General features: G+C 38.0%; 1 protein-coding gene and 1 long non-coding RNA gene across 2 annotated transcripts in view; one reads left to right on the plus strand and one right to left on the minus strand.

Annotated features, from left to right (window-relative positions):
* The window catches only part of syt7b (synaptotagmin VIIb), a 92,170-nt gene that overhangs the window by 43,815 nt on the left and 28,331 nt on the right, over window positions 1-20,024 (minus strand). The window contains exon 2 of the mRNA XM_087173908.1: window positions 5,502-5,605. Within this exon, the coding sequence (XP_087030034.1) occupies window positions 5,502-5,605 (104 nt within the window). The remainder of the gene's footprint in view (window positions 1-5,501; window positions 5,606-20,024) is intronic.
* On the plus strand, window positions 1,751-8,478 carry LOC147819141 (uncharacterized). The gene is made up of 3 exons (XR_015437224.1): window positions 1,751-1,873; window positions 5,521-5,655; window positions 7,220-8,478. It is a non-coding gene; the product is annotated as an uncharacterized LOC147819141 (long non-coding RNA).

A 20,024-nucleotide genomic window follows, 5' to 3' on the forward strand; every position in this document is an offset into this window, starting at 1 on the left:
GTCTTACAAACGAAAACAACAGTATAAACCCAATCATGACATTATGACATATTTCTTACTCAGGAGTAAGAGTGGAAACCATATTATATGAATGAGATCTCTGCAAAATTCCACAGAGGTTCTGGGATAAAGCTGTAAAAAAAATGAAAACATTAAAATGAGGTAAAACACTTGAAAGAGGTTCAAGGGGACAGTAGAAGGTTTTGGTACAACCTTGTTTAAAGGTTCAGGATGAAATCAGGCACTTTGCATGCAGTATAGATATTTTTTAATGCATCTTATGAATATTAAAGAGCTGTCTGAAAACCTTAGAACAGATTGCTTCAGATGTAGACCAAGAAGACTATGAGTTTGTAGTTTCCTCACACCTAAACAGACAAAACAGGTCACTTGTCAATGCAAAAATACCAAATGACCCATATGACTGCTTTTCTGATCTACCAAGTTTGGTCAAATTTAAGAGATTAAAACCTAAAAAGTCACATGTGCTGTTGATGCCACCCTCCACATCTTTGAATGTTACAATGTCAAGCTACTTTACACCTTTGCTAGAGGATAGTAGTTACTCTCACCGCCAGCAAGACATTGCAGTTCATAAAAATACAGTCAGTTGTTCTTTCAACAAACTACAAGTACTGTTGTTTGGTCTCTAGTGAGATCAGTTTCCATGACTATGACTCCCAATTTTCAGTTGCAATTTCCTGCTCATTGTCTTGTCTTTAAAAATGCATTCTTGGAAAGGCAAAAGAAATATTTCTCACTAAATGCTAATGTTTATTTTTATATGATTGATTTTTTTTTCTTTATCAGACTTTGAGGATTTCTTTCTGGTTGGGAGATTTGTAGTTCAGTTTTTAACTCTATGATGAATGCAGTACTTGTATCGAATAAATGATTTTAAGGAGGCTGCAGCCAGGAGGCTTTCAGACAGAGCACAGTGCTGAATGTTTATTTGAATACAGCTTTCAGTGTCCTGCAGGCAGGTGGCCTCTTTATGTATCTTACTGTATCTATCTCTAATGCATCCACAATACACTCTATTATTTATCATGTCACATCTCATATACGTCAAGCCTCGCACAATCATTTTCTTTAATAAAGAGCAAAGCTTGGGGCCTGAGCGGATCTGTACCCACATCCAGGCACTACACTGTAAACATAAACATATTGTACAGTGCATACACACGAGACAGAACAATATTAGATTCAGAGCTTCAGAGAAGGATAGATTTCTAGCAGTCAAGAATATGCTATCAAGTGCACCTCATCTATCATTTAACAGAATCATAAAATCTTCAGGAGGCTGGAGAGGTTAGGGTGGAGAAGGTACAATGTTGAGAGAGTGTGGGAGGATGTGAGAAACAAAACGGAAGAGGGAGAGGATGGGGAGAAACAGGAACAACTGAGTACGACGACAGAGCAGAGGGCCAAGTGAGAGACAGAAAAGGGACAGGATAAAGGACGTTGAAAACAGAATCCAGAATAATGAAGGTGCCATAGCTGTGCAGAGGAAGTTAAAGATGCCTCTTGAGATGTTGAAGATGTGAGAGGGACAGAAGGGGATTCCCTGCTCAGAACAATGTGGCTAGCTGCGTCCTCATAAGTCCTGCTGTCATCATGTTCATCACACACCTGGATGTTCAACAGCACTTTTTCCTCATGTCTGTCGATATGCCTCTGTGGTTGTTTCTGCCTCTGCCTCTTACTTCCCCCCTCCTCCCACTCTCCTCCCCCTTCCACTCCCATAAAACAGCCAATGGCATGAGACCAGTTCCAGGCAGCTTCGTCTCTCCTGGAGCAAACGCTTTCCTATTAATCTTTTCCTTTTATGACCAGAAATGTATCATTCATATACAAGTGATTCATCAGAAGAGTAAGTGACTCAATATCTCTTGACCTTAAACACACAAAATCTGACTTTGTTAAACCTATCTCCTAGAAATGACAAGTTTATACGACTAATTTGATTTCCAATTCTCTTTTTGGACAAAATGTATTTGCTACCTGGATTATGGTCCCTGGAAACCTTTAGACAACAGAGGCACTGTGGTTAAGGTTAGGGAAAGATCACGGTTTCAGTTAAATGTTAATAAGTCAACCTGTCTCATGCTTCAAGCCAATGTTGACTTTTTCTTTATTTAAGCAAGACAACAAACTCTCCCTAACCTTAACCAAGTGCTGTGAGTGCCTCAACATGACCATGCAATGAACAAAAGAGCAGATATTGTAGGAAAAACAAATTAAATATGCTGTCAGTGAACATTTTGCAGATATATCTGAAATCCACATTTTGTGATTTCCCAAATACAATAACTACCAACATTTCTCATTGTTATGTTATTGTAATGTAATGTAATCTGGGAAGCATGATGCTTCCTTCAAAATGGTATCTGCTGTCGCAAACTAGTGGTTATCTGAAGTTATGTCTACCTGCTTGTTGTATAGTATATATATATATATATATATATATAATGACAACACTTAACTGCTCATGTCACTCCCTGTTGTTGGATAATATTTGTTTCAAATTGCTATTTAAAACTAAATAGTCAATTTCTTGAACACACTTTTCTCTTATATGTCTTAAACATGTAAACTGGGCTTTAATAACTAAAGCTGAAGCAACTAGTCCATAAATCATTTAGTTGATTGGCAACTAGTCCATAAATTATTTAGTTGATTGGCAGAAAATTAATTAACACCTATTTTGATAAGTAATTAATTGTTTAAGATGATTTTTGAGCAACAATACCAAAAATTTGCTTCTCAATTGTGTGGATGTGCTGCTTTTCTTTTGTTGTGTATGATAGTACATTTGAAATCTTTGTGTTTTAGACTGTATATCAGACAAAACTAGCAATAAAGAAATGCCACCTGGAGATGGGAAAGTGACGGATATTTTCCACTATTTTCTGACATTTTAAAGCCAAAACAATTCATAAAGTAAATAATCGGCTGATCAGTGGACAATAAAAATATTCACTAGTTGGTATTACTGACCTTTTCATCACATTTTTTTTTTAACCTGTGGGGGTTTATTTTTACCTTTACAAGGGTTAAACAAAAAACAAACAAAAGATAATGACATGAAAGATAAAAAAGAGACAAGGATTATAAAGGTGCTACAGTAGAAGCAGAGGTGAGAAAAGACAGGAACAATCGTGGAAAAAGAAATCAGTGACATTCTGACAAGGACACAGAGATAAAGTGGCAAAGGGACGAACACACACCATCATTCGGTAGAAAAGGGAAAGGAGGGTGACACAAAAACAAAGACAGAGACATAGATAACTTTGAGGGTAAACAAAGATAAGACATTGGTTTGTTAGTCAGGTTCAGTGTTTTTTAAACTCTTTTATAAAAGCAATTTTGATTTTAAGTATTAATATAGTTTATAAATCTAGTAAGCAATTGTAAATGTTACCCTAGAAAATGTTGCCATTTAGCTTAGCTGTTTTTCTGAATAGCCCAGTTAACACTTGACTTTTGTATGTTTCATCAGCTGCTGTGCTGCAGTCACTCCTCAAACGGACAGACAGAGATGAGAGAGCGGGACAAAGAGGAGGCGAGGATGTTGGAAAGCAGGACAGAGTGTAGGAAATGCCAGCAGATAAGAATATATAGGAGGAATTACAGTTGCTCCAACAGCAGCCAATAGCTCTGAGTGATGCTCATTAGCATATGAATCATTAGCATAGCGCTGGAGGCAACAAGCCATGATGCACAAAGCTCAGAGCACACAAAGCCATGTTTACAGAGTGCACTAAGGTTTCTGATCATGTTTACTGTCATGGCAAAACATACAGCCTCTCGGTGGCTCCGGCACCAGAGAGCACAGAAAGCGAAACATTATTCAACACATAGCAGGATATCGCAGTATACATTCAAGGTCACAGTGTCATTTAAAGAAAACGTGACTGGCTATACAGTGGATTGAGGAGCAAGGTGTTTTCATGAGAGCCATTTGCCTTTAGTCAAAGAGCTGGGTATTGAACCGCAAGTGAAGAAAGCTGACAGTGAATGCTCAGATTTTCTAATCTTGTTTTATTATGATTTTTATCCAATACATCCTGATTTAAATCACAGCTTTTCTAATTTTAGACTATATTTTATATTGGCAAAGTTCTGTTTATGTTCATTTTTAGACATAATTCAATATTTAGGTGTAGGGCTGGGCGATTAACTGAAAAAGTATAAAAACTACCTCGTGTTCAGCGATGTGCCTCCTCCCCGTCCAACTAACATTAGTCCATGTTCACTCAAACCAAAGCTGGCGATATGGATGACACAAGCACGAACACTGAGCTTCAGGCTACGTCCACAGTACTAAGTTTGAGTTTTAAAATGCATCACTTTTGCCAGTTTTCGAGCCCCTTAAAATGGAGACTTTAGTTTGAAAACTCAGTTGTTTTGTAGCCTGGACGGGCAGAAACTGAGACCTTTGGAAACAATGACGCAGTCACCCGCCTCGCCTCTCGTTTGGGTCTTATCAGTCACGACTACCAGACAGTGGTGAATGCAAAATGGATAACGACCAATTTGTTTAATCACTTGGAACACAATCACATTGCTGAATATGAAGAGTGCATGGTTCAAGAAAAGAGAGGCAGATGAGCGCCAAAATAATCCATCATAAATCATAATCAAGAAAAAAAGTTTGAAATAATCATGATCTTATCGCCCTATCTAATAGTCCAGATTCTTTTGTTAAATGAGAAATTGTAGAAAAATGTATAATTTTTTAAGTATAAAAAAAGCATTTTTTTGTATGAGGATACAACTGACTATTATTTTCATTATCAATTAATCAGAGGGACAGTTAGTGTCTTGATTACTCAATTAATTGTTGATTGTTGATTAATTATTAGCTACACAGAAAATAGTGAAACTGGCTATCACCATTTCCTGAAGCCCATGGTGACTTCTTTAAATGTCTTGATTTGTCTGATGAACAATGTAAAAACAAAGATAACCGTTTTAAATCAGAACAAAAGCAACAAATCTTCACACTGGTGAATCTCTATTTTGGTATTAATTCCAAAGTTCAGATATCGTACCATATTTATTTGAGCAAGGACAACATGGAGGAAACTGAGCTCAAATCTTTTGTTTTAACTCGATTAATAAATAACAGCTTGACAGTTAGTGATGTAAATTTAATGAGTGTTATTAAAAGCTAATTTTTCCTTTGTCACAAGCAGAATTCAGCCAACAAAGAGAATGAGAGAACGAAACATTACACGATCAACTATACCAAAGTCTCATCTAAAAGACTTGCACGATCATCTACATCTCCTCCTATTACTTTTTTCTCTTCTCTTTATTCCATACAGCTCTGTTGCAATGTTGAAATGTGTCTGTGTCCGACCTTGCCCCAAAACAGAAACCCTTCTCTACAAAATTGGTAACAAAAAATACCCAAAGATGCTGTGGTTCACAGAGGCCATCCGCTCAGTTGAAATGACTTTGAGAGTGTGTGAAAAATAAGCACAGTAACTTACCAGTTTACGTTGGCACCAGGTGCAGACGCCACATAGAGCTACCAGCCAAATGGCACACACTACGAACGCAACAGACACCAGGAATACACTGAGAGACACTGAGCCTGAAGGAGAGAGACAAAGGCAGAGAAGAGAGAGACAGAGACATAGATTGGTGGGTATTAGTGCATTTAATGTAACACTTTCCATCCTGAGGTTTAAAGTACAGTTCACTGTTGAAACTGCGCAAAGTACAACGTGTGACAAAACTCCCAATTTCAGGGGAAAATGAAGGTATAATCAGGAGCAATGCTTTGCAACGTGCCTTCCTTCCTTCTTTCCTGCCTTTCTCCATTCATCTATGTCATCTGGCATCTGTCACCAGTAAGACACAGAGAGAAATGAAACAAGTGAGTGAGGGGGGAAAGACACAAAGGCAGAGATTGCTTCATGCTCATGCTCCCTGCATGTATCAATAGGAGATCCGCCCATGTCAGGAAGAGATAATATCATGGGGCCAGAAGCCATGCAATTACCAGCTTCCGTTTTCCCTCTTCTATCTCGTAAATCCTTCAGCAACTTTGTTCCCATCTTGACAGATGAAAACTTCCTCCAGTGCCTTCTATTCCTCATCTCTATTTCTTTCAATTACTGCCTCTCAACAATGCTGTTCATTCAGTTATCTGCCACCTTGTCTGCCAAGTAATTCAAAATGCGGTGACATGCTGGCAAAACAATGTCGACAAACAACGAGCTCATAACTGCTACAACTTTTTTTTTGAAATACAGTCCATTTTTTTCTCTCTTACATGAAAATTTAATCTGACTGCAAATTCTCTCTGTTATCCCCCATTTCTCTTTTCATCCCTACCTGTGCACCTTCAACATTTATAAATTTGTTGGGGTCAATAAACAGAGGAAGTGGATTAGCTAAGACAACTTAATTTTCTTTTTCCTCCCTCTTCACTCACATTTTTAAATCTCTTTTCCTCATCTTCTTCAGATGTATTATGCACCAACCAAGCTCCCTGGTAACACTGCTTTTCAACATGTATCCAGAAAGCTATTTAAGGCTGAGAATTGGCTCCTACATACACACCTATTATCATCTGTCGTAACTGTGTCAAACAAAGCTAAATTGGAGGCTAGCTTGGTTGTTCTGCATTATCCTCCATCTCTCTCTCCCCTCACTTTCCCTGTTATCTTTCCCTGTTATCTCTCACAGTCAACTTCATATAAAATGCCCAATAATACTTAAGATGAGCAATCTGTGCTAACTACTCATTTTGTTTTTAAGAAAAGTTAAAAGAAATATGCAGTTTGAGGCATGTTAACAATAAACATAAACAAAACCAAACTGTGAGACTGATTGGTACAACCTGACATAGAATATATCCTATTTCTTCCAGGGGCTCATCTGCTTCACATTTATGCAGAGATTTGTATCCTTGCATTTGGGGGGTTGAATTCCTCAGTTATTAAAGCGTGTTTTTACCCACCAGCCTCACCAAAATTAGTCTCAGCCTTTTTGACTGTTTGATAAGGTATCAGATTTTAGATAGTGAAATATTAGGCACGGCAGAATATGGTGGCAATTAAGATCACAGGGTTGAATTTTCTCCCTCATCCTCTTGCCTTTCAGTTTGGCAGCAGAGGCTGTTGTTGTGGTAACATCGCTTTCAAATGTGTTTAAATGGTTAAGTGGTCTCGGTCTTACCAGTGTTTCCTTGTTGATTTAGACCAACAGATACAGGAACACAGAAAGCCAGCTCTGTTGAAGCAGCGAGAAAAGCTAAAATACTCTCCAGCTGGAAGGAACACAACCAACTGGAAAGAAGAATGACGCCGGTCAGACCTTTTACAACTGCTAGGCCTCCGTCTGTGGACACACAAAAGTCTGACTTGGCTGGGTGTTATCAGCAGGAGGACTTCATGATTTCAGTCACTAAGTCACTAGAAAAGTGAATTTTTCCACAAACCAAGATAAAATATTACGACCAGGTACAGGATACCCATGTAATACCCAAGTTTAACAAGGCGAATCATGATCGATAATGATAAACATGCAAGTGTGTGTGTTATTGTTATTTTTGTACTTTGCATTCTGTTGCCAAATGTACCAGTCCTAAATATTATAACTTTAAAATAAAGACTGGTAAATGTCCTATTGGGAATAAGATGCCCAATCTTTTTTGTCAGTTTGGGCGACTTCAGTTTCTTTTTGGAAGCATTCAGTTGGTTGTTGAATAAGTAGAACCCATTTACGCGTTTTTAACATACAAACTTTAAGTATCAGGATATCCTACCTGGATAAAGAAAAACACATGTTAATTCAAGATGCAGTACTTTCCAATCAGGATTCCATCAGATCGGCCAGACCACATACGGAGAAGGCCTGGCTCATACTGTGATCAGACAGAATCAGAAAGATGCTGAAAGATAATTCCTCCTCCTCCTCTTATCTCAAGCTACCTTGCAAAAAGCTATAGACAACTTCTTCCACATCAAAGGAAAAATAAGACCTAAACTGAAATATGAGACCTAATCACAGTGTGAGTTGAATTTAAATAATGACATGCTAATAACTGGTATAAATGTGAAGATCAGATGTCATAATCCAACTACAGATTGCATCTTAATATCAGGTAGAAATGGGGTCCTAGTTAAATTATATTATGGCTGTTGACCAGTTACTTTACCCCACTCAACCACTGACTTCATCTCAAACACCACTTTCTGATCTATGTTTACCCAGTGTTAACACTTTCTAGAATAATTTCAACTCAGTAGGACGACAGTTTTGCATCATAGAGTGCGCCCATTTCCACTGGTCCTTCACAAACAGATTAAAGTGAGATCCGTACACATGGGGAACAGGTTAGGCAGAGCTGGAACAAATGGAGCTCAGCAGCATGTTTCTTGTCCTGTTTCATCATTCAGCTTTTGAAGTATATATTTACAATAAATGCCAAGAACTGCAACTGCAGCAATGTCTGGTTCTTGAATCTGTATCACCCAGAAATGTCCTCTTTGAATCTCAACACAAAGATGATTGCATGTAAATTTTCAGGAGCAAATCTCTACTCACACAGAGAGAGAACAACAACCCTATACACAAACATCATTTAGGGTCTCATTCTTTTGGTGTATGATTACAGATGAGGATTGAACACAGCTTTGTGGTTCAGCTCTCTCTTTACCATCATAACTGGATACAAAACTCATATTACCTAAGCTGCTGCACCTCAGTAGCGATCTGTTTGATCTTGATTTATTCACTTGAGGACAAGATCTTTGCCAAGAAGATGAGCTCATACCCTCCAAAATCTACAACCCATTGCAACTCATAACTCTCATAAAATGACCTACTGACCATATGTTGCTGTAACTGGCCACATTAAAATGTACTATTGATTGCTGAGAAGTACTCAAGTGGGAACAATGATTAGCGGTATAGTCATTTTGAAACCTTGGAAAGAGAAAAGGTGTACACTATTCGTTTTATAAGGTGAAATTGTTGAAAATATTTAATATTTGAAACACTGATAATCTGAGGTACTTAGGTCCTGTTTAAGGTAGTTAGAACAAGCAATGCCATTAATTGGTTTTCCATGTATGTCACAGATGATTGTCCTTATCACATCTCACATTGGTGAAAAAATTTAAATATGAACATGCAACATGCATACTCAAAAATAAGGAACAGATAAATACAGATGGATGACACAGTTCCTAATCAAAGGAGTCATGAACAATTCATGACACGGTGAAGACCTCAGGGTCAATAAACTACTCCACTCAGCAAGTACCTGCACACTCTTAGTGCTCTAGCTACCCAGCTGCTGCTACAGCTGCATATTTAGTGGACAGGTATGAGAGTGGATTTGATCTTTTCATCCAACTCTTAGCAAGGAAGTACATAAGCTGTTTTTTTGAATATGCTTTTTGAATATGTGTTCAGACCGTGTGGCCTTTGATTTGGATTTTTTTTATTGGCTTCTAACTCTGATAAATCTTCATGAATGACAATTTTAGCATAGATTGAACTTGTTTTATCCAGCGATTGACTCTGATACTTCATGTCATTCTCATAATTTCTTGTTTTCGCTAGCTTTATCCAGAACTTTCATCTGTATCGTAAAGTCTTCATCAGTGAATACAGTTTGCGCAGTTGTCCTGGAGATGGATTTGTTGACATGCAAGCTCAGTAGCTGGTATTATCCACAGCAATTTTAGGATTTCTCATCTGTATTAGCTTAAAAATAAAGCATCATGAAGCAAACTCCACCTGCTGATGAAGATGGTGTGATATGCTTAAAAGCTCTGGAAAAAACTCTGCACCTTGAGTTGTGATTGTTTGTGTTTGTTAAACTATTATTTCTGAGCTTTAAAAATATAATAATTTCAACAGTTTCAAAACCAAAATCACCTTTCCTTCCTAATTATTCCATGTACTGTATGTCTGCTCTTGTCTTCTTTAAAAAAAAAATAATAATCATGGTGTGCTGTTACGCTGTCTTTTAACAGCACATGCTATGATGTAATAATGTAAAGTCAGGTCATGGAACGTTCAATAAATGTGGATTACCTCCAGATGCAGCACCTACTGTGCTGTGTTTGGTATCATACTGGGTACCTCCCATGGTTCTGAGTGTAAACAAGAGACTCTTGCAGTACTGCTGCTATCACTCAGACACTCTCTATCTCTTGTTTTCTCTATGTATTATGGAGTGAATACATATATAGTCTGAGATAATTTAGTTAATAATCACAAAATGTAATGCAAAGATGGTTTCATATTTAAAAGTGTAATGTCATTCTCAATATTCTCTTATCGTTATTCTTGTCTCTCATCTTCCTACTTGCAGCGTCTTTGTCAACATGCCATTATTTTCACTCATGTGGTGATTATATAATTCATAACTCAGTTCTAATGATTAGAACTGCTCATCTGAAAAATAGCCTCACATCTATTCATTATTTTGTTGAAATTCACAGAATATGATTGATAACATTTAAAGAAACACACAGTCAATCTTAGAAATTAAGAGAGAAAATGATCAGGTTAAGAAAACTAAAACTGTATCTGGTTTCCCTTCTGAGCATTACTCCAGTAATGATGGACTACTGAGTACAAGTCAATGCATAAAGATTTGCTGGCATTTTGAATTATAAACTATTGTCTATCTTTGTAACATATGGCACATTAGGCTCCAGTATTAGCAGTTGTCACAATTTATATATATATATATATATATTTTTATTCAGTTTATATAAGCCTGTTTCTGTTCTGTTACCCTTTAATGAACTACCTGTAGCTGAAAATTTCACTTGCCTGCAGCAGCTGATTTTTTCTAGAAAAAACAAATAAATAAAATGGCTCAAATAAACCACTGTATGTAACCTGTAACACATCAAAGGCCATACAAAGTTGGCCAAATTAGCTAGTACTGAAAGTCCATCAAGCCATTCCCCACCGTTGACAAACAGATATGAGAGCTCTAACTCTTGGATTTTTTATTAATTTGTTGAGTGCACGGTTAGTATCACTGAATGGAACGATGGCCAAAATTTTGAATGTAAGACCAAGTTGTAACAAACTGTAATTATCCTTTAAGATGAGGCTCTCACCTTCTCTCTCTGGCTTTCTATTAAAAACTCCCCCTCACTGTCCTTCCTAATTCAGTCCATGCTCTCTTCTCTTGTGGGCGCCAGTATCTCTCTGTCAAATTTACCCCTTAGTCTCTCTGCGTCTCCTCTCTTCCACCTGCCGTGCTTATCTGTTTGTGCTCTGTTCACTCAGCCCCTGGTGTTGGCACCTGGCACGACACAGAGAATAAGCACTATTAGTCACTGGAGACCTCCGGAGGAGCATTTCTTGTTGTAGGTCGGAGCAACATGGAGAGGGCCGCCACCATGGGAGGCGACCCTTGACTGGCACAATAGAGAAGCCTGCCAGAAGAGTGGCGACCAGTGGGAGGAACACGGGCATTCAATTATGAAGAAAAAAGCAAAGAGGAATGAAAGAAAAAAGCGTGTGTCTGTTTAAAAGACTTTGACTCTATCAAAGCTCAGCATTACTTCAGGCATCTCTGTTATTTGGACTGCTTGGTGGAAGGATTGATATGGATGTCAAAACAACACATACGTAGATGTTGTATGGCAGCATACTAACCCCACAAGCGTTCTAGTCTGACATCAAACACGAAGAGAGGAAGAAGGGAGGCATAGTAAACAGTAACAACAACAGGTGGAATGACAGCAAGTGCATGTGCAGCAACAGGTCTGTCCCAACTTCTGGAAAAAAAAACACGCTAAGACTGGTGTATGGAGATATTCTGCATAAGACACGGATCAGCAGGGACGAATTATAGACAAACAAATGCCAATATGCAAACGGCGCCATAAAACATTTCAGATGAAAGGAGGAAACACCTCAGACTTATCTGACGGCTCAAAGATAGACATACGGATCTGTACACAGAATTCAGGGTGAGTGAGTTATATTAAAAACACGTCGTCAAACTGTTCATGCCCTGAAATTTTACCATTATTGTTTGTGAACTGCGACAGCTGGCATCAGCTGTAGCAACGCTCCTCCCACTATGTTCACAAATGCTAACGTTATCTCGTTGTGGCTAAAATAGTGGCAGCTTATAACGTGAGCTGGATGTTCACAACATTAGTCGGCTACTGTCATTTCTGTTCAGTCTGTCAACATATAATGCTGACTTTTTAAATGAATATTCTCACACCACGGGTTTGTCGCCTTGTTAGTCAATTTAAACTACTGCTTGCACAATGACTATATGGAGGTGTTAGCACACTGTGTGTGCAGCAGCCTCTGGTGTTTTCCATTTTTTGCTGTGGTGCTGAATTTGATATTGAAAATCATGGAATTTCATTGGTATTGGTACCGACTACCAAATTTCTGGTATCATGACATCACTAGATTGAGACACTAAGAAAAAAGGTTACAGTTCACTGACTCTGAAGATTGCATTATTTACTCCTCATGACTCAGTTTCAACGGCAGGAGTGAAGAAGAGGGAGGAAGCTGTGAGAAGTCTGGCAGGTAGAGGAGACAGCTGGCTCAATCTTGAATTCCCAGCAGGTGTGTGTTTGTCTCACATGAAATCACCTGACTGTTGGCAGAGTCCATTTTTTTTTTAGCCTTTCTGTCATAAGTATATGGTTAAGTAGCCAGTAAGCTTTTATTTGTTTAATCTTACAATGAAAAATATTGTTTTCTGTGAAATTACTTTTACTATTATTATTACTGGATTATTTCAGAGGGAAATAAATTGACTCCTTTATTTGACTACTTTTTTGACAACCTACTGGAGCATTGCAATGCATTTGATCACACAGATCTATTCTTTAGTTCTACTTCCACTTACACAACACTTAACTCCCTCAGGACTTCTTGTCCGCAGCAACTCAACAAATCTTCGTCCAAAAATGCTGGTTGCCTGAGGGGAAGGGGTGTCATTCTTTCCAATGCTTTGACCAAAATAAAGCCTGAAGCATAACCATTTCACAGGTGGCAGAAAGGAAATCACTTCTCTGCCAACCAACCCCCATCAATCAGTCAAGTTGCAGTTTACATCCATGTCCGTCCAGACTCATATATGTACTGAAGTCTTAATAAAAGGTATTAAGTATATTTTTTGGTGAAATGTAAGTTATCTATATACTGACATGTATGATTTCAATGAATAATTTCCAGTGAGGAAATATGCTGTCTTTGCTTATGTCATCACTTCATCCTTTTGTCCTATTACACATTTGTGTGAAATTGTGTCGTAATTAGTGAATGAATTCTTGTGTTATGGCCAAAAATGTGTTTTGTCAGGTCACAGTGACCTTTGATCACCAAACTTCCCTCAGTGTTCCCTTACTGAGATATATTGCGTTCACGAGAAAGGGACAGTGCAGGATGACTCGTTGTTACAGGAATGATATTTTCCTTGTAGCAATGATGTAAAACTCAGTAAGTGCCCGAGTATGTTCAACATATATTTATGTTCAAATGGCAAAGCCTTCGAGTGGCCATACTAATGATGATGGGAGCAAAGGAGGAAGTCAGATGTTAGATTATAATATATTAGATTATAGATGATGTCAGGGTTGATGTTTGGGTCAACAAAACATCAGACTTTAGCACAGTTAAAAAAAATGGTGCTCCTGTGTATGTCGTTCTAGAGGGCATTAAAAATGTCCCCACTGTGGGACTAATAAGGGTCCGTCTTGTCTTTTGGGCAAACATTATATTCAGTAATATCGAGGACTTGTTGAATGAGCAACACATCTGTTTGATGGATTCATAACTCCTACTACTTAATAATTCACATTGAACACAAAACAGACCTGAACTAAAGCACATTAGAGATATGAAAGAGACAACAATGTGGGTGAGCTGTACAATGTCTTACTGTGAACATGTAGCGGAGGCACAGTTTACCTTAATACAGTGCGACATGGCGAGAGGGTGCCCTTCACTGAAATTCCAGTTGAAAAACAGGATTGCACTGAAGTATTTTTCACATTTGTGAAAGAGAAATGAATGAGATAAATCCCTCTTGCACTCATAATGTTCAGTGTAAGTGTAAGGTGAGTTTTCCATTTCACCTGCCATTTGTTTCCCCTCTCTTTCGGGAAACATACACTCCCTAATGCATGCCAGCAGACTTCATTACACTCCTGCCAAACCATCATTGTGATTCTGTAACCCTGCATCTCATTCAACTGAAACGTCAAAAGCATTTGCTCTGTTGCCTGCTTCTTACCCAAGCCAGGACCCACAGGGGATGAGCATCCAAAACGCTGGCGACTTTCCAATTCAAACAGTATTTTTTCATTTCAATACACAACATGTGAGTATATCAGGAGAGATGTATGACTACTGCTGGGATCAAGCAAAGAGAGAAACCTTGGACAACACAAACATAAGTTTATCGCTACAGTGACTAAAGACAGAGGACTATGTGTTTTGTTTCAGCACCACACGCGACCTCCTGTAAACTTGCTGTTGTTTGCTGTCTCTGAGGGGCATAATACTACACGGCCATGACAGACTCATAACCTTATACACTTGACAGGCAGGTGCGTTTATCCAGGCAAAACATCTTAACAGTCTGCAGGCAGACCCATCAAAGTGTATGTTTGTAAGAACTGTGATCTGTTGTCCGTAATGAGGAGGATCCAGAGGTTCACTGTGTGCGACAAGGCAGGCTATGGGTGAATGGACACAGCTGAAGAGTCATTATGACTCACACAGAGATGCTGAAGAGTAGGAAAGAGGATGAAAGCTGGGTTCTAAGGGAGAAGTTAAAAACTCTCATAAAGAGGAGGACTGAATGAAAAACAAAAACAAATGGCTGCCTAAAACACAGCGAGAACAGACACAGCGAGCATGGTGAGGAAAACAAGCGAGTTTCAATACTATTTACCTACTGATTAAGTTTCACACAACATAATTCAAGATACCATTATACTGCAATTTCTCACATGTCGTGATCTGATAATGCAGTATAATGTTTGTCAATTTCACAATCCATTAATTTATAATTTTGCAGTAGAGGCTAGTAAAGGATAATTACGGTCATAATCTATGTTTCAATTATTATCGACAAATCACAAGAAAAGAAAAAAGATTAATACATTTCAATCCCAAATAAATTCACTATTCTCCCTGTTTGAATAATGTTTTGTTTTAAAGAAATGTTTCAGAAATTCTTTATGAAACTATATTCATGATCTGTTTTTAAACATTTATGTTCAAAATGATATTTAGTAGGAATATATGGGCTTGGAGCAAACAGAGTAGGGAAGTTGGAAAGTATTTCAAAGACTGACTAGGGCATTGGGGAATTGGACCTTCTTCGTTAATCTATATAAATAGTTAATTTTGATATATAGTGGTGATTTTGTTAGTGCCCCCAAACCCTCAAAACTTCCAGCTCACTTTATATCAATAGTAGGTCACAAAACACAGTGAGAGGAATCATTGAGGGGAACTATAATGATATAAACTCAACTATGGGTATAATTAAAACAATAAACTGGATGAAACAATTTTGGGAATAATCATTTTAAATTTTCTTTAAAAATGCCATTATAGTCAAACAATAACACAGTTTAAATCACAATTAAAATCAAGAAATCCATGTAAAAACATCTACACTTGCCCTCAGCAAATGTATTAAAATACATTCTGTGAGGAAACAGAATTCAGACCAAATATTATTAAGGAAAAATGTTTCAATTTTGAGCTCACACAACTTTTTCTTTTGGGTATAGCACAGTCAGTATGAACAGCTCTTCCCTTAAGCTAAAAAAAAAAATTACATAACCCATCCTCTAATCTGTTCTATCATGCAAATGTAGAGCTGAAATCAGCTGTATTTACAATAAAATTTACTTTGTGGATTTATAAGATGTGACTAATAACTGCATTGTCTCCACAACTGTTAGTCATAAAATGCAACCCTGAATCCATGAAAAAAAAAATCCTGCAGTTGCAGCTTGTGTGAGTACAATTCCCTGTTGCACTATTGCCTCATAGAGACAGTGCCTTCAGCTCTTCCAAGATGGCATATTGCAACCGTCTTGCCTGAGCTTGAGCTTATTATTTGTGATGAAGGAAAGAAGTCCTGTGAAATCTTTTCATAGATGCCGTTTCATTCTAAAATCTTACACTAAGTCTCTGTCTTTTTATAGAGTAAGAGCTGGAGTTACAGCTGATTTACTGGACAAGATGATCATGCAGTCTCCTTGCTAAAGGCCTGGGGTTGTTTCTACAATAGCTGTTAACTAACCAGCCAATTTAAGAGCAATTCCCAAGAACATTTCCTAATTTAAAGGCTCTTAGGTTTTGGAGTAATTCATGAAGTGTTTTAGCACTAAACATTTCTCCTTTTAGTTGACCTCTGGATGTGCTGATTGTTATTAAAATTGTTAAATATAACCAACATAGGTCTTTTAATCTGAGTTGTTAATGAACCCAAAGTGTTGATGTGAGAGTTGTTGATAGAGGAGCTGGATCCTCAAAAGTCTACATTTCTGGACTGAAAATGGGACAAGCCGACACGGCCTATCCCATTTCAAAGACTTCTCCAAATGCAGCCAAAGAAACAAATGCTGCAGTTTCCCACAATCCATTGTGTAGTGGCTATTATTTCAATAAAAACAACCAGATCCTTGTGAGCTTTTAAACCAGGACATATTTACAAGGTGTGAGTTTGACTCAGACTCAGCTTTCTAGGATTGTGATGTCATGTGTGAATGAAAAGTTTTTGGATTGTAAATTATAGTGTGAACTAGTGCAAAACACTAGTTCTGCTGTAAACACTGACATGACAATGCAGCGGTTTCTAGATGTGAAATGGGTTGATTAGATGAGTGAGAAAAATTCCAGATTCGTGGAGAGAGCTATTACCAAGTTCCTGAATAAAAGACCATTAAGCCACAGCAGAGTACACAAGCACCTGACAGTGAAACAGCAGAGAAGTCTCTCTAAACAAAACTCAATTTATGGACAAACAAACGCAAGACAAACACTGGTATTCTCTAACATGTCAATCAGTGGCAAATATGTGCACCACCTGTACTTTCCTAAAAGCAAATCTTTGTACAAATGCATCAAAGCAAATATACAGTATAGGGTGACCGTGGAACTCAGAAATTCAATTTTGAAATTTTTACTATACAAATCCATTTGCAGCTGGCCTTGAGAGAGTGCCAGGAGACTGGCAGGTAGGACTGAATACGTTTCACTGCAACAGCATACAGAGAGCCAAGTTTGAATCTCTGCTGTGGAGAGAATCTGCCTCTGCTCCACCTTCAGGCCACCAGCACACTTTATCTGGAAGAGCCTACTGTTGTTGTGTGAATAACATCTTCTCTCTATTCAGAGCGTGGTCACAACTCAGGACCACATTTCCACTGCAGGACTGGTGAACTAAAGGAAAGTCACAGTTTTTTTCTAGGCTTCCATTTTTCTTTTCTTTTCTTTTCTTTCTTTTTTTTTGCAATTTTAATTTAATTTTTCTGTCTTGTTTGCACAGATTCTGGATGTGAAGTATGGAGGGGGCTCCACTTCATTGTATAGTCTTCTATTGTATAATGACAATGGAGCTGAACTTCGATTAAATATCACACATAGCCACTGGTGTTCCCTAATTATTCCTCTATTCTGTATTACTTCTCTACTTGTAGATGTAAAATGTTAAATAAAATAAAATTTTATTATTTTGTTTTATAAAATGATGTGAAGGCTACACAAGTATGAAACTGTCATGTCTCTTTTAGGCGGTTATATCACGTGAATGTTAAAAGGCTCTGTGGGGCTCAAAAATGGTGAAACATTATTACTTTCATTAACTGATAATAAACTCTAAATACATGCCCTGGCTTCAACTTGATTCTTTGAATTGTACTTTGAAATTGAGTTTCAGACCTCCCGATTATCTATTGTGGGTTAATATGCCCATAGTCTAACAATATCATAATTCAGAGACTGAAAATTGACTGAGGTGACAGAAGTTTAATGTGGGAACAGTTGGGGCAAAGAAATGAAAAAGATGGAGAGAGAGTTTACAATTGGTTTAGCCGGCTAGTCTGCCTGCAGTGCTGACACATTCTGAATATAAAATCTAGTCTAGTCTTTTTTTTTTGCCTTGAAATAAGAATAATTTCTTGTTTTCTGGAGGATCACTGAGCATGGTCCCATACTTGTGCTGTCAGTCATCCCTAAGAGCAGATGGAGTAGCCACACTGCTGGTGATCTTAACAATGCAACGTCCAATTTGTTACAATCCAGCAGGGGGCTGCATATAAATTTCTCTTTTGTTCTTAAACGGGAGCTCATATTTTAACACAGCCACTTATGATCGACAACTTCCCTATACATTACTGTGAACAATGTGTAGCATCATTAACCCCGATGAAAGACCTGTATAAATGTCTGGGATGGGATTAAACATTTTCTTTTTTGCACTCTTTTTGAACAATATATTGCCTAATTTTCATTTGCCAATATAGTGTCTGTGCCCCTTAATGTCAGACCTGTGGACTTGTGCCAGGATTCAAATTCTAATCTTCTCAGTGTAACATCAGTGCAACGATAAGATCAGTCTTCCATCTCAGCTCTTCCGCTGTCTGTCCAGTTCCTGTCTGATCTGTCTCTTTCTCTGTCTCTTCTTTCTCAAAGACACAAAGACGGATACACACATAAGCCTGCACACACATTTTCCCTATTACGCAATATACGCTATATGTTGAAGATATGACTCCAGAGAGCATCCCACGTCAGATGTAAAAAGAATAAAATATTAACAGCTGATGACTGTAGAAACCAGGCCAAATGGCACCTCCCTCCCCAAGCTCTCTTATTACCAGGCACAGCTACAGACAGCCAGCAGTTCTGGACCATTATAAGCCCTTAAAATGAGGCCAGCATGCAGTCTACAGTTCAACCTAAGAACAATTTCCTTCTGCCAAGTTATTTTGTTTAGTCAACTATGAGACAAGGCTTTGAGACCAACATTGTAAGAACAAAACACAGAGTTGTGGTAAAACAGGATAAATCTACGGCTACGCTAATTACCCCAAGAAAATGCAGATGAGGTTGTTAGCTTTGCAGGTACTTGGTTATAAACCAAAGTATTGAATAAATTCAAACTTTGACCTGATGATGACGCTACATTAAAAGTCAGGGGATCAGTAAAGTTAAAATGTATCATCTGAGGACTGTTAATGTCTGTACAAAATGTAATGCATTCAACAGCTGTTGAGATATTTCAGTCTGGACCAAAGACCAACTGATTGACGCTGACATCTCTAGAGACATGGCGCTAGCATGGCTAGAAATAGATGTTAATGATTAGGTGTATAATACAAATATTCTTTTACCCTTAAATCAACCTAATCTAACAAATCTATAGCCACCACACTCTAACCCAAACCCCACACTGAGAACCTCTTACCTATACCTTACCTTACCTACATACCTACTTCCCAACATCACTCAGTAATTCCTAAACTCACTACAGGTCGAAAAGAAGCAGTCAACTTTAAAAAGGCTTTAAGGAAACATGCACCTCTTGCAGTTTAACTTTGTCAACTTCTTGTCACCTACTGTTTTTTTCAGTGGTAACTGAGCAACAACTGCTCAGTAGCATACTTACTAGCGCGTGGCCTGGAGCATTGTGACTGGCATTTTTAAACTGTGCTCTCTGACTGTCACCTTAATCACTTAAACACAACACGAAGGTAGGAATAGAGTCAAGCAGAGCAGACTCACACACTAACCCCACTAACAGCAACAGTATACACTAAATCATAAAGCCTAAACCAGACAAAGCTTATTATGCAGGGCATACATGGTATATCTACTTTGTCACACTGATTTTAAGAATGTAAAGTTGAGTAAGGATTAATGCCAGACAGACTGTGTAGTCAAGCTGGTGTAAAGGATTTCAGGATTTCAAGTGATGGAAACACACATGCATGCATATAGTAAAGCAGGATTAATACTGTATG

This window comes from Seriola lalandi, unplaced genomic scaffold, assembly GCF_002814215.2.
Source record: "Seriola lalandi dorsalis isolate HSWRI2012SDOR001 ecotype SW California unplaced genomic scaffold, Sedor1 jcf7180002054291, whole genome shotgun sequence".
NCBI lineage: Eukaryota > Metazoa > Chordata > Actinopteri > Carangiformes > Carangidae > Seriola > Seriola lalandi.